The sequence below is a fragment of the Sceloporus occidentalis genome, unplaced genomic scaffold (genome assembly GCF_023333645.1).
Source record: "Sceloporus occidentalis isolate IW3139 unplaced genomic scaffold, rSceOcc1.0.p SCAF_99, whole genome shotgun sequence".
Lineage (NCBI taxonomy): Eukaryota > Metazoa > Chordata > Lepidosauria > Squamata > Phrynosomatidae > Sceloporus > Sceloporus occidentalis.
In genome coordinates, this window is record NW_028317079.1 from 824,433 (window position 1) to 841,137 (window position 16,705).

Genomic DNA, 16,705 nt, shown 5'->3' on the forward strand with positions numbered 1-16,705 from the left:
CGGTTCAGGAAGAAAAGAAAAAAGTGCCTGAAGTTAGATTTCTTGCTATTAAATCGAAACATGCCTCCTCCTGTCTAAGACTTTGAAAGTTTGGGCAACAGCTGTCAGGTTGAATGGCAGAGGTGCCCATGGGTCTGTGTGCGGAGACTCGTTCGTTGGCAGGAAGCGCACCTCGAAACACTTCTCAAAACGGGTAAACTAGAAAAAAAAAATTTTCACGAGGGAATTCATATCTGGGGTTTGAACACAGATATACTTATACTGAACAATTCAGATCTAACTGAAAATCGACACACACACAGAAATAATATTGGGAGAATCGCACATCTGCAACGCAGAGATGTCACGGAGTCAGATTAAAGCTGCTTTCTCTCTATCGAGCAATCGCGGGCTCCCATTACAGATTTGTATAAAGTATGAATTTCATGTGAAAAAAACCAATAGAAAGAAAGTGAGAGCAGTTTGTGTCTCACCATATTTTTACCTAATCCGAAACCTCACGTACTGACTGATGTGATATTTAAATTTCTTCTTTTGGAAAATAATGCTTATCCCAAAATTCTTAAACTCGCAGGAGCAGACTGAGGGAAGAAAAAACTGATAAGCCCATCTAGCGCTGCGGAATCTGCCGGCGCTTTATAAATAAATATAATGTCATGTAATCTAGCCTGGCCATTTTTAGACTTGCTATTGTAAAACTACTAGTAGTCACAGTAAGCTTGGGAATAGGTTATAGGATTCCAGGGGAGATCCATTAACAAAGAACCACAATACTGATGGTTGTAGTAGACGCAATCTTTATTCTTACAAAAAAGCCATATCGAAAAAGCTGGGGAGGAGATAAAGGGAAAGGAAACAAACCTTATGCATTAAATAACACTTAATCATTATATGTATTGTATTAAGTGCTGCGTAAATTGTTGGCGCTTTATAAAGATAATAATAAAGTCTATGATCACGTGGTGTTTGGGGTGAAACGAGTTAGGCTTGTCATTTTGTTTTACGGATCTCCGCTAGGAACCCTAAACCTATTCACAAGCTCACATTGATTAAAAACAGCAAGGATACCCGTGCGAGGGTTTATGTGAAGCAAAGCGTTATTTATTGTGATCTTTCAGACTCATGGTTTTGTGCTTATACTAGCCATAGGCCCATTAGGTTTAAGACAGCATTATGCATCTGCTGTGTATGATTGAATTCCCTCATCCTATTTACTATTTTCAGTGCTGCAGGGCTTGGTTTTTGTAAGGAAAATACTTTACAAATGATTTATTGACATGCACATATAGATATACTAAATAAACACAAGTTGCATAAATGAAGGCATGTGAGAACTGGACATTTTTTCTTGATGTAATTTTAAAGAACAATGACAATGATTTGGAGCATAAAAAGATTATAAAGTACTACCGACCTTTATCGTCAAATAGTACCACACCAGCAGCAACAGCTCCGTCTAGGGTGCTTGTTGATTCAATAAGCTGAAAGAAAGAAACATTTTTCAGAAGCGCTATCTACAGGCTCTTGAAGAACAGAAATGCCAATGATTTACAAATGACTCAAACACTGACCCCTAACAGTGAGACTGGATATATTTTTCTCCTTGATGCTTCAAAAAGTCATATAGATACTGAAATTACCTTATGAGCTGTCAGTGTAATACGGACAAGTAGCGGGATGTGTATGAAAATAAAAATGTTGGTTACCAACTTTGCATTGCAGTAGGTTGAAGGCCATCCCATATTTAAATTTCCCACTCAAATTCCCTATTGTACCACTACCATACCCACAGTGTATACAGATCTTGTTCATTCTAGCACCCAAATACCGATCAGAATGATGCTTCATCAACATTTCACTGGAAGGCTGTACCACAATAGCCATACCACAAAGATTCAGAGGTGTCTGCAGCGTACCTAGCAAACAGGCAAATTCATTTCTACTTGCAAAGCTGTTGAAAGCGTTACCTTTCATCAAATTATAGCTCTCTCTCAAATGTATTTTTGAAAAGATGACGATATTTATATTACATATTTTTTACTAGGAGAGTAAATTACTTGTAAAAGTTCGTCATCTGTTCTTTGTGGGAATATCTCCTTTAATTTTTGGAGATTGTCATCTTTGGTTCTGTCTTTTATCTCCGAAGGTTTGTTAGCAGCAGAGCTCTTCACGTTGGGCTCTTCCTCTTCAGAATCAGTCACACAATCGGATAAACCATTCCTACAAGAGAAGAAAACCGCATTATGTTTCAGGACCTCCCCAAAACCGCCACAGGAATGAAAAAATGTCAGACTTATCAAGGAAATCATACATTTGCACCATTTGTATATTGAATATTTGTCTAGAATATTTCTAGACATATGTAGAGGTCATGTTATTGTAATTTGCAGGCTTGGAGTGGTACTCAGGAAAAACTCTCGACTGGACCAGCAAAAAAAGCAGGTAATCAATATTTTGACCAGGGCAAGATAAAAAAAAACCCTAAACCTGGCTTAAACATAGATAAATTTTCTAGCATTAATGCACATGGTACATCACTTGCTCAAAAGGAACCTGTACACATTACCAGATATTACAGCTTCTACTGCAAGGCACTGTTTCGGAAATCCAGCAGAGAACTTAGACTGTATTTAATGGCCCTATTGTAAGCTGCTCCGTTATTTCGGTCCCAAGTTGCTGACCAATTTAATGTATTAAATTGACCAGCGTAGCAATCCTAAATTTGAATATGAAAAACATTAGCTTATCCAACCTGACAATACAATCTGTAATGGTACCAATTAGTGTGTAGCCACCAAACCATCAGATGAGCTCTACTACTGTCCAGACACGGGGCTGTAAGGACTTCTACTTCTGTGTGCCGCTAACATTGATTGCTAAGCATGACCCAGTGTGAACAGCACTACAGAATAGAATGGTGCCTCGTAATAACGTCCACCACTTAAACAGATCCCCTTTTGAAGCAACAATATATACCAGAGGTAACCAGCACTAACTTAACATAACAGGATCTCGTCCAATCATCAGCCTTAAGCAACAGATTGGAGAGCCACCTGTTGGCTACCCCTGAATCTATTTTTATTATTTTTAATGACCAACTAGTGAGTTAAAGGCAAATAGTGTTCCTATGAAGATCTGAGATAAATAGTGGCACGCATTTCCAAGAAAGCCCCATTACTACGCAGAAAGTCAACTGAAGCAAGACTTGTCCGGATCGGAGCTAGACTGGCGTCTAACAAGAGGTTTTCCGCCGCCACCCCCCCCCCCCAGTAAAAAACTTTTATATTAACTAATCCACACAGAGAATACCATTTTTTATAGGGATTGCCAAACAATGGCCAAGTTAAAGGATAACCATTAAATGGTACTTTACTAAATAAACATGGATTTGAAGACAACAAGCTCTTAATTCTTTCAACAACAGGCATGTACAGAGCAAATCAACTTTACATAATTAGTCACCGGCAACCTGGCGTATCATTTCCATGATCTCTCTTATTATATTTATTCTTTACTCTTTGTAAACTACTCTCGAGTCAGAGAGCTTTTAATCACCCATTTTAATACCATGACAATTTGCACAATCACACTGTGTCTAGACAAGCTTCACACTTTTATACATCTGGTCAACGTGGTGTTATGCCCAAGAACTCAAAAGCAGCTGCGAGCTCCCTTTTTACAGCAAAACGGCTTTAACGCAGCTCAAGCTACATGCAACAAACCACCTGCACATAAAACATTCCTCTGGGAGTCAAGACACCAGATAGAATTTGGTTTTCGGAGCCGGGTTAATCTAATTGACCTTTTCAGGTGAAGCTAGTGATTTTATCCGGTAAATGGGGAGTTTTCCTCTTTAATGCATGTACTGAGGTAAGATGAGCAGACTGATAGCATCCCTTAAACTACAGAAATGCAGAGGACCCCGGGGGAACAACTAGATATGTGGTAACTCCAGTCATTCTGGGCCAGCTACATATAAAAGCTCTTATAGAAACATATTCTAGTCCATTCTGGACTTTGGTTCTTAGACCATTTCATTGCGGTATCCTTCCAAAGTTGCACTTATGTGATCCTACCACTACTCGACTGTCTTCCCGTGAGAGACCGTTAGTGGCCCTAGTGATGGCAGCGAGGCTCATAGTTCTATGTGGGGTACTAAGCGGTCAGCGAATGCCGTGTATAGGAAGTTCCTCTGTAGGGCCATCAACAGCCTCCAGAAAGAAGACCAAGTAGTGCAGAAGAAAAAGAACTTCAGAGAGCTGCAGGAGTAAAACGGTACGTCTGTCAGACACAGCTCTTCAACGGAAAACAGGAGGCGATTGTGAGCTTTAATAAATGAAAACTTGTGGCAGATCCCATTTAAATATTTATGACTCTACATTTTACTTCACCAATGACTGAAAGACACCACAATCTTCATTGATTCAGAGATCTTAGGTAGACAAACGTTCGATAAACGCATGCATAACCTAAATGTTACAACAATTGGATTAAAGGAATCATATGGAGTAGGCCAACAGTAAGCAATGTAAATGCCCCTGCCGATTGCTCCACAATCACCGATTTGGGAATAAATAGTTCTAGAGCAAACTGGGGAATGCAGAGAAGTCACCAGGACCATTCACGTTGTTTTGCTACCCCAACAGCCACACTTCAAGCCAAAATTCCATTTTATACATAACCCCAGTGTCCCTTGCATGAACTAATTTAATTACAAAGTTCTAAACATGAGCCCAAGCTGCCAAGAGTAAATGCCTTTAAGGCTTGAATTGCCACCCAATCCATCATAATTACCGTTGGTGCTGACTATTAAATTAAACTATAACAAAACCACCACAGATGGAGGCTGTTGGAATGGAATAGCGTGTCTCATTCAAAAAGAGGTGGCTACATAATTCTACATAATTACATCATAACCACCACACATACACACAGGCCATGAACAGTCTCATCTATAGGTGTTAGGTGGGATGGGAGATGTTATTCTATAGCTCTTTAGTGCTCGTGCAGCAGTGCTTTCTCTATGGTGTTCTTATGTGTCCATAGTGTAAACGGACATAGTCCTTGCATAGTACTGGCGCATGCTTTTCCTCAGACTACTGTCCACTCAGGTTTACACCGCTATCTAAGGTGTATAAAAAAAGATCTATTGCACCGTTATTAATTAGAAGCTAACTTGCTAAGAGAACCATGGATTTGATATCTTGTAACGTAATAAATAACCTTTAATTACACAAGCTTGTGTCTGGTGTTGCTACTTTGCGATCTGAACTAGTTTGCTGATGTAAGGTATTTTCCGTAGTGTTAGAGGTTATACTGATAAATATATCATTTTTACAAATGATATCTATATTTTTTTAGAACCCAAGAGTCCATTTCAGAATTAAAACAAAGGGTACTAGAAGGCTATAAATTATGACAGAGCAGAATAAAGAATAGCAGTTCTAAGCAATTATTAATATGCTTGGTTATATTTGTGTGTGCAAACATTTCATGGGCCAATAAATTTAGTCTTTTATAGAACAGATCTAATTTAAGAACATGCTACATGGGAAAGGGTCTAAAAAATTAAATCAGATCAATACCTCCTGTAGTGGAGGGAACACACACGGCACAGTTTACGGTCACAGTGCAAATTAAATAAATGCATTAACTGCCCTACGGATTTGGTTGAGTTCCCCTCCGTTAGGGGGAGCAAACAGAAATGTCACGAGACACTGCCCAGCAGGAGGAACTACTTTTGGTCTTTTAAAGCCATCTTACAGCTGCCTGTGGTAACAGCTGTCTAGTGACAGAATCTACCAGCGAGATCATGGGTGGTACATGGATGAGCCAAAGAAAGCCACCTTGACTTCAAAGCCATTACTCAGACATTTCATAGTTTGTATTCACTCACTAGATAAATCACACACAGGACATGACTCAGGCAAATTCATAATAGTTGAGTTTTATTTTAAAGGTTGTGATATTTTTTACAGCATGCAAGCAATTAAATGAAGGTTTATAACTCCAACACAACTGTGGTCCTCGATTGCAGGGTTAGTCTTTCCCGTCTAAAAACAGACCAGACAGCGTAGATTTCAAAAAAAAAAAAAAAAGTTTTGAAATGAGCCCCTTTCATAAAAGCATTGGAACACCAGCCTGACTAAAAGTCATCAGTGTGGCTAAAGTCTCAGGCGTAACACGCATAAACCTACGACTTGTTTCAAGACTTTTTCAAGTCCTGAAAAAGGTGTGCGCATTATACCCAAGTAGATAAAGCACGGCTGCCGGTAAAGCCCTCTCGACAGGCGTTCCCTCAGTCCCAGCAGCGGGGTAGGAAGTGTGAGAAGACCACAAGGGAGCGGGCCAACTGACCTCTTGGACCATCGGTTCATATTACACACAAGTACTTCATTTTTTTTCCTAGTAAATATGATAGAACGTTATACCCGTGTATTATACACAGGTGAGTATTATTCCCAGATTTTAGGTTATATGGATGTATTGACATTTAGGAAATAAATTGAATGTCTGTACATTTGCACGTACAAATTGAAAGTTTGTTTTGATACAGACAACACGCACTTACGGTAAAACTTTTATTATAGGGCCTCAAGAATGGCTGGGTGGTCTTTAAAAACAGCCACCTCACTTGTCTTATTTATTTTTTCCAGTTTCAATCATTGCCTTATTTTTCATCACACCACAAATAAGAGTTCAAACAGAAATTAAGAAAAAAAGCATGATTGCATATTAATCGACTACTGGGAAGGGTTTGAGCATTCATCATTACTAGGCTCCGTTTCTAACGCTGCATTCAGTTTCAAAAGTGATCGGTTCAGCTGAGTAATTGGGAAAGGATCTCTAACAAGCAAACATTTCTAGCGCTTTCCGACACAAGTAAAATAATAAAGAAAGTTCTACATAGACTGATTACATACTCTCGTGTTGTGTGGGAGCCTCTTTGGGTGGAGCTAGAGCCCTGTGTGTTTTCTTCAATCTCTGAATCTGACTCCAGAAAATTAACACCTTTAGATTTCTTAATGAAGGACATACTCTGTCTCTTAGCTTCAGGGGTCTCTGGGATGCTAGTTTCTGCAGAAAAAATAATAATAATCAAGAATTACATTCAAGTGGTAGTAAAATAAATCTGTAAATGCTAGGGATGCACCGAAATTAACATTCTGGAAAGAAACCGAAAATTCAGCATTCACTTGGCCAAAACTGAAAACGACCAGCACCTTTAAAACAAAAACACACCTTTAATAAAAAAGTGGGTAACACACCAATATATATATATATATATATAGTTATTTAATTTTTCTGTGCAATTTTGGTGTGTTAAGCACACTGTTATTAAAAGTAATAAAATAAAAAAAACACCAAAAAACTCTCATATATAAATTGTTAACAGCAATCACACTCCTATCATGCCCAGGCAGCCAGTACATGCTGGAACCTGGGCACCATAGGAGTGTGATCACAGCCTCCCTATGCCGTGCTACCCCTCCCACTTACACATCTATGCTATCACACACACATTCATTCACAAACAAACATTCCCTCATTTACAGATATTAATTATTCACAGATACTCATTAATTCCCTTAATCATACATACTCGCTAATACTAATAAATTACAGGGACACTACTATACGGTCAGGTCTGAGGTTTATAGAATGCAAAAAAAGGCTGAAGGGAGTGAATAGCAGTCTGTCCAAAAATATTTCTATGCATTTCTACTTTGTGCATTACTTTTTTTTGCTTGGCAGAAAGGCAACGTAAAACACATCCAGCAACAACTGCTTACCAGCTTTGTAATCTTGTTCGGAAACTGGGGTAGTTGGTCGACTTGGTTCTTTTTCATTGGTGGCAGGACCTCCTTTTTTGTTAAACCGAAAGCGCTCTAGGTTAAACATACTCATTCCTCTTCACTTGTGTTGTATGTGCTTCAATAGTGCATACAAATCAGGGGACGTTTTGCAAACTGGTTGAAATGGGGGGGGGGGGGGAACCATTAGGATGATACAAAAACACCAACATGACAACACTACATTGAACGCATAGTTAAAGGGACACTTCAGTCATTATCTTTAAATGCATATGACGGCTTTGGACCCCCCAACTGTTTCCCTGTACCAGAGACATGTTTGGGGGGAACACATCTGCGTGTATGGGACACACTTACCCCTTGTCCGCTCCAGCATTGGTTCGGAGAATGCTGTGGGCTGAGGTCTGTTCAGAACTTCAGACCCCCCCTCCTTGCAAATGCATGGAAAGTTGATTTAAAGATTGAAGCATTTTCTTGCCACTGATTGACTGCTACAAGCAACTGTACGATCAAGCTATACTGAAAGCAAGTGTTTTTACCTACGTCCGATGAGATCAAACCCATCTTTATCCAGCTTTACACAATAGCATCACATTTAAAAACACAACAAGAGTTTATGTATAATAAATAAGTGGTAAAGTATAAAATGGGTCTTACCAACCTATGGAATAGTCCAATCAATAGGATCAGTTAATTGGTTTTCAAGTGGTCACTGCTTACACATATCTGGACATGAATCATCTATTCATGCGATAAATGTATCAGAACTACCATTTACAGCACCACAAGGAAGTTAACCCCAGCATCAGAAAATACAAATTAAAAGCCTCAAATTATCTAGTTTTAAGTAGAAGGATAAGAAAAAAAAATACCTGAAGCAAGTAGGGCGCTGTAAACATATACCGAATTTACGACTTTAACCCCTTTAGGACCAGAGCACCATGTTTTTCCCATCTATGTCTTTCTCAGCTGTTATTTCCCTCAGTCTCATATAGTGTAATCACACAAATGATTTACTTTTTTCGGGACAGGTAGGGCTTTTTTTTTTTTTATTATTTTTTTTTAAGCTACCATAAAACAAAGAAAATCTAATATATCCATGCCCTGATGTAAAACCCACCCATACTTTTTTTAAAAATTATTATTTATTTTAAGTTTTCAAATTTTTTTTAGGTTTTCATAAATATATATATTTAACCCCTATCTTATTCCTCATCACACTAACCACCGAATATATATAAAAAATTACATATAAAAAAATGGGAATCGCTTTTTCTTAGTGTTCTCCAGTTCACACTGAGGAGAGAAGCATAGCATTGTCTGTCATATTACTGTATAAACGCGTGTGTTTGGCTGTAGCAGCTACACCGGTGACTCCACAATCATGATAACCTGGGGCCGTTTTTGACCCATGACATAGCAGGTACATCACCGGCCCTGTAGGGACAGCGTTTTATAACGTTCCTAGTAGATCATTGGTTACAAAGGGGTTAAAGGCAACCCGTCACCCTTTCTAAATTCGACATTATATGGTTCATATAAGCCTATGTAATAACACTTACAGACTTAAGCATTATGCATTTATAATCCAAATACACATACCCTAGGAGCATTCATCTTAACGCTTAGTTTCCTTGATTTGGATGATTATCTCGTCTGAGAATTCAAATGCAGATAGGAAATATGTGGCCCATCTAGTCCATTTTTACTCAGGTAAAGAATCAAACCTGAGGATAGCTTTATATCTCACTGTTTTAGCCCCTACCACTTATCTACCACCCTCTCAGTAATGTAAAACTCCCTTACATTAACACTATGCCTTTGAAGCTCTAATTTTAGATAATTGTAGGAATGTGAGCACATGTGTTATATATATATATATATATATATATATATATATGACTTCCCTTACTATATTTACCATTACTACATCTTTAACAGAGGCTTTGTGTAAAAAGGTCAGACCAAAAAAAAAAAATGTAAAAAAAAAAGGGACATTTCCAAAAATATTTGGAGACAATCCGATAAAACATGGATATCTGGGAAGGAAATCCCACCTTTAAATGTGGTGCAGTCAGTGTAACCCTGACGCAGTCAACAAGAAAAAATATACAATGCTTGGATTTCTTCCCCTTTACACTAATACAGATTGGTTATTGTATATAGGTACTGATACACTCATATTCCCTATTTCATATGATTGGATTATTTGACACAAGGGACTACAAACCACCGTGGCTAACCCGAAATGACGTTTCACGTAATAAGTATATCGTATATTTCTAGTGAAAGCACATAGTATAGTGTTATATGGGGAGAAGCGGTGCCTACATCACACACAAAGGCACTCATTCGCCGGTTTCACGTCACACATCCTCTATCCGCCTGTCACACCCTGGGGGTTATAACTACAGTAAAATTCCGAGCTCTCCTTGCCCCGGGGGGCGCACTCTATACTGTGTGGGTGTAAATATCGCCTCACACTGTACTCACATCTCACCACCAACGCTGCTTCCCGCGGGCTCTCGGGTGGCTTCAACGCGCGGGATGATGACGACAACACTAAAGCCGGGAATTGGGAGGGGGAACAGTCACTGCGTCTCGGCTAAACGCAAACTCCGCCCACTGGCGGCGTCTTTTAATGAGGACTTAAAGGTCCCTATTTTCCCTGTTCGATTAAAGCTTATAGAATACAGAAGCCATTTGCCCAGAGACCATGGCTAGTAGAATCGTATAATAAAGGCTTCGATAAAATGGTTCTTATGACGGAGACAAAGCTAAGAAGGGACTAATTTGTTTGGCAGATTTCTTTAGAACCCTAAACATTAAACAATTCTTTAAACACGACAGTAAATTAAGAGCCCTTGGTGCTTAGATTATCCAGTTTTTTCCCAAACGGTTTCCATTATTGAGATATGAGTGCATTACTGGCGAAACTGTAGGCATTAGATCTCTTCAGTTTCGAACTGCTGCCTTTTCTCCTGCTGCTCATTCCCTTGCCGTCTCCCTTAGCAACAACGTGTGTCAGTTGGTTCGTGCTTTATCTCCCTGCAATTGGTCCCCATGAAGGCGATAATTTTGTTTATACTGTTAATATAAACCATAATGTTAATATAGTAAAATACCTGTACAACACTAAAGGGTGTCAATGCGTGTAAATAGATTTGGCGTATTTTGCTGTGGGCATTTTTATTCATGCTCATAGCATCGTTGACACAGCTCATTCCTGGCTCAAATCCTACCTCTCTGACTGAACCTTTATTGCCTCCTTCACTGGAACTTCTCCCCCCTAACACTTTGAGATGGTGTTCCTTAGGGATTAGTCTTGGTCCTCTACTCTTCTGCATCTATACCTCTTTACTTGGACAACTCATATCTTCCCTTGGCTTCCAATACCATCTATATGCAGATGATCTCCTCTCTCATCCTTTCACCATCTCTTCTAACTTGCCTCACCGACTGTCTTTCTGGAATTGCATCATGGATGGCATTGCATTACCTGAAGCTTAACATCTCAGAGACAGAGCTTGTGGTTTTCCCTCAATCCACAATTCCTGACATCTCTATCACTGTTGACAACTCCACTATCCAACTGACAGCCCAAGTTCGCTGCCTTGGTGTCAGACTTGACTCTGCTCTCTCCTTCATCCTTCACATCCAGTCCCTTACCAAATCTTGCCACCTTCACCTGAAAAACATCTCCTAAATACACCCTCACACAAGAAACAGCTATACTGTGCCAATCGCTCCACTCGTTCCCTATACCCTCCAGAATCAAATTCAAACTTATGACCCTGACCTACAGAGCCCTTAACAACTCTGCACCCCTCTATATCTCTACCCTCTTATCAAAAAACACCCTTAACCACCCTCTTTGTTTCTCTCATGACCTTCCTCTATCTTCTTCCATCTTAACCTCTTCCCACTCCCGCCTCCAGGATTTCACCCGTGCTATACCCCTTCTCTGGAATTCCCTTCCCTGTTCTGTCAGATTTTCTCCCTCCTATGCAAATTTCAAAAGCTCTCTGAAAATCCAACCTGTCCTCATAACGCTCTCAACAACCTACTCAGCTCATCCAAACTCGCCAACTGATCCACATCCAGGCAGTCCTTTCCTACTCCTTCCCCCTCAACCACCGACTAGATTGTAGGCTCGCAGGAGCAGGGCCCTCTCCTTCTTTTGTACCAGTTTGTTACTGTTTGTGACTTTAAATTATTCTATTGATTTTTATTGTACATGCACCTAGTTCAACTGATTCTCTAAGCACTGAAATTTCACAGTTAAGGTTTCTGCTTAAATGTTGGTGACGTAATCAAGAATATGATGTCCTAGCATGGTTTTCATAAGGACTATTAATATATCAGGTTGTCGCCATTAGTGAGTCACTATAGCCTTTGTGATGGACTATTAAGTAGATAAGGTATAAGAAGCATGCAGGCAGTGGCGTCACTACAGGGGGGGCAATCGCCCCCCCTAGGTTATTCCTTGCCCCCCGTTGCCCCCCCCGCCGAATTTGTATTTTGTGGACAGTCCTTGACTGCTAACGACGGCATGGTGCCAATCAGGTGCTAACGACGGCACCATGCCGTCACTAGCACTATCTTACCTTGATGGAGGTCTGTGGACCTCCATCACCACCTACCCCGGCAATCTGCCCCTCACACTGAAGGGCATCACCGGGGCCACCCGATCTGCCCAGTGACGTCTCGCTCAATGACGCGATGACGTCACCGCGCAACTTTATTAACAACTGACAATTGTCAGTTAAAGAGGTATGGGGGCATGCTGCTTAGATGCCTGTATCTCAGGCATCTAAGCAGCTACATACCCCCAACATATACCATTATAAAGGTAATCGCATCACCTTTCCAGATTGTAAAAAAAGAATAAAAAATATTAAGTTAAAACAATAAAAATGTAAAAAAAATGATTTGGGGGTCTCTAAAGGCAGATAAAAAAAGATCAAAATTGTCTAGAGACCCCCAAATTAAATTATTTAAACATAAAGTAGTTTAACTTAAACTTTTTTTTTTTTTAAGTATTCTAGCTAAATGATCACTGTGGTAGCCAATGTTACCACAGCGATCATATAGCTATAAAAAGTCACATTCCCTTTTTAAAAATGGCCGATACTAATTTTTAATCCTATGATCCCTTTGATCATGGGGTTAAATTTAGCCAACGGTAGAGGGAGGCAATTTTTGAAATCCTGATGAACTGCAAATATTATTAAAATCAGCCATTTAGCCTGTGCGGGACGTGAGTAACCATCTCATCCCTGGAGCGCCTTGCATTTTTACTGCAAAACTTATTTTTGCTGTAAAAGTGATTTTTTCTTCTCCCTTTACCATCATTTCTTTGGGATTGTAAGGGGAAAGAATGGTGTGTGCTACTGTGAGTAAATGTATGGAAAGAATGGCGTGTGCTTCTGTGAGTGAATGGAGATATGAAAGGCGTGTGAATGATCAGTAATTAGGGTTGAAGCCTTGACGTGGCATTACTGCTCACGTACGAAGTTAAATTATGGCACAAAAAGTACACATTTGCAAAAACGACATCCCTTGGCGCATCAAATGAGGGCCTGCATGTGTTTCTAGTACAAACCTGGCGTACGCAAGACACAAATAAACATGTCGTTATGGTTAGTAGCCCCTCATTTGAAGCTCCAAGGGGTGTCGTTTCTTAAAATGGATGAATTGTCTGAATAAGGGAGAGCATGAGTTAATATGTGGATGAATTGTCTGAATAAGGGAGAGCATGAGTTAATATGTGGATGAATTGTCTGAATGAGGGAGAGCATGAGTTAATATGTGGATGATTTGTCTGAATGAGGGAGAGCATGAGTTAATGTGATTGTGTGTATCATAGATGTATAATTGTGGAAGGGCAAAGATGGCACTAGCAGGATGTTTGAGCCTTGGGGAACAGGATGGCACAGGCAGGGTGTATATGGGACAAAGATGGCAAATCTTATGTGTGTTATCTGGGTGCTGGCCAGGTTCTATGTGGGCAGCGTGGTTGGGGTGTGCAACCTGTGATCTATCCCTGTAATTTAGAGGGTTTTAAATATACCTTTAATGCCGTGTTTTTATGTGAATTCCAATTGATCTGTACCTGCAAAGCTTGGTTTGTGTGTTCTTCTGTAGATCCATATCTGCTATGCTACGTTTCCATACATTATTTATGTATACCTGCAAATACAGGGTTTGTATGTCTTGTTCAATTGATTAATACCTGCAATGCTGTTTCCATGTATTGATTTGATCTATACCTGCAATGCTACATTTCATATATTATTATTGTATACCTGCAAATACAGGATTTGTATGTCTGATTCTGTTTATTTGATATATACCTTCAGTGCTGAGATCACAAGTGAATTTCAATTGATCTATACATGCAAAGCTGGGTTTGTGTGTTAATGTGTTGATCTATACCTGCTATCGGCAGCAGGGTCTAATATTTATATATATATATATTTATATATATATATCGGCAGCAGGGACTAATATTAGGCCCTGAAATCATTTAGTGGAAAAGTTAAGGTATTGTGTTTAAAGGATTTCAAGGATTAGTCGTACTAAATTGTGGTTTCAGGCTTCCCATGTTGAATGATCAAGTATTGTATTGTCCAATAACAAAAGTATCATTCCATAGCACATTACTTTTGGCAATATATATATATATATATATATATATATATGTGTGTGTGTGTGTTTTTTCAGTGGTATGATTTAATGGTGGAAATTATTAATGCCCCCCCAGTTTGACTGTGGTATCTTGTGTACCCCCCCTATATATTGTTTCTAGAGTCGCCACTGCATGCAGGTTATATCTTTTATAACATTAGTATGCAGGATGTGTATTTACTAATTTATTAGTAAAAAAACCTTCGTATGCTAGGCTGCATCAAATGAATTTTGCTCAAGATATTTTGCTTCTAATATTTCTCATCATTTTCTGCTCACATTCTGTAGAGACGTCTCACTAAATAATAAATAAGTTCAGTCCAACTTACTTTATTCATCTGTAGCAAATTCATTGCAGAGTTGGTATTCCCAACTTCTGCCCTGACCAATTTATGAAACATGGTGGCTATGGATTTAGACTGTTGAATCAGTGGGGAGCAGAGATTAATTTTCCTTTTTTAAAAGTAATGTAGTGGCAAACAGACATGCACATCGAATATTTGTATTTTGAACCTTAAGAAGGATTAACTGATTAATCCAATAACGTATTTTCTTTATTTAATACCAAAGCACCAATTCTCATGTAGATGCCTTTAACAGCAAGTAAAAGAAGTCGTAATTTCAGTAAGCCTGTCTTATATGGGAAAACCTCCAATGGTGTGTAGAGGAAATGAAGATACATTCAATGGCAAAAATTGTGAAATCTAGGATAATTCTCTCTCTTATGGAGAAAGGGCATTTGCATCACATAATTGATGACATAACTGATCACAGCAATATGTCACATCAGAGAACAGTAACACTATAGTCCAACAGTATGCCATCCCTTGCTAACATAGGAAAGAATCAGATCTGGGAGAGTTCCTTTCCCAGCTTGGAACCCTAGGCAGGGCATCAGCAACACTGGACTAAAAATCTCTACTGCTCCATAATGCATTCTTTATTATATACCGTACACTATTTTGCATTGGCACACATCCCAACTAACCCTGTAACCCATCTGGCAATCGTACCGATAACACTCACCCCATCACTGGAAGTTTGTCATGTATTTAGCAAATGGGGTGCGGCGTTAACTTTGGAGAACTTGATTATTGACTTAATCAGCCCTTGCTCTTTTGATTCAGAATAGATTTATGCCAATCCCATGAATGTTTAAATTCCCCCACTGTATTGGCCTCTACCGCTTCTGCTGGGAGGCTGTTCCACTTATCTACCACATTCTCTGCAGTTTTCTTTATTTTGTGATGCTCATTTATTTGGTGTTTACAACAGCCTTGAGCAGACTTGATACATTTCCATGTGAGTCCTACCACAGAGAGAAGAATGGTTGTTAAATCTTTATTTTTTATTATTATGTTTTAATTTTTTTATGTGTTGTTAATTAACAGTTAACAACCAATATTTTTTTTTTTACAATTTTGTAATAAACAAGGTACAAGTTAATAGCTTTATTTATCTGCCCATAATGTTAGTACAATTCACATGAAAAGTGAAAGTCATACATGGAGCATTGGGACAGGACACCTACTATACCAACTATGGTGAAAAAAAATAAAAATTAAATTGGTAGTACATTAAAAATCTGTTTTGCTATAACAAAGCATCATTCAAATTTGCTTTAACTGACATAACTACAATAATATATTGTATGATCTAGCTTAGGAAAACTCAGAGAACGTGATCAAAATGTCCACTAGATGCCAGGCTTCCGTTGCGAAGGCATTTGAAGTCCTTAATAAGGTCCCCATCTACACCAAAAAGCAAGTCAGTATAAACAAAAAAGAACCGATTGTTAGCGGAATAAAGTATGTACAAGTTTTAAATCAGTCTTAAAGTCTAAGAAATATACCTACTGAAATGCTTATTTTAACAATCTCTAACATGCACAAGTGATTGTACATATTACCGCCACTTTTATTAAATGCTTTAAAATGATTATCTAAAAACAGCACTTGAAATCATATGTTGAAGAACCCTAGTGCTTAGCTGTAAAGTACTTTAGTGGAGCTTTGAGATGTCTCTGCATGCCTTTTGTATTACTCATTACTGGCGGTTACCTGTTTGCCCCATTTTTCTTTCTGTGTCGGTATTATCTATGTCTTCCTCTCTGTTTTACTGTGTCATTGCTTCCATCAGCGATGCATTTACCTACAGTGCTGCCCTAGCCCTGACCAAGGGACCTAAGGGAGCGCACCCCA

General features: G+C 39.0%; 1 protein-coding gene across 1 annotated transcript in view; it reads right to left on the bottom strand.

The window, feature by feature from the left end:
• The window catches only part of LOC149284095 (SWI/SNF-related matrix-associated actin-dependent regulator of chromatin subfamily A containing DEAD/H box 1-like), a 34,117-nt gene extending 26,209 nt beyond the window's left edge, over positions 1–7,908 (bottom strand). Inside the window, exons 1-4 of the mRNA XM_089497141.1 lie at positions 7,794–7,908; positions 6,924–7,077; positions 2,058–2,220; positions 1,415–1,481 (exon numbers count right to left, since the gene is read on the bottom strand). Of these exons, the coding sequence (XP_089353267.1) occupies positions 1,415–1,481; positions 2,058–2,220; positions 6,924–7,077; positions 7,794–7,908 (499 nt within the window). The remainder of the gene's footprint in view (positions 1–1,414; positions 1,482–2,057; positions 2,221–6,923; positions 7,078–7,793) is intronic.
• Positions 7,909–16,705: the final 8,797 nt, after the last annotated feature.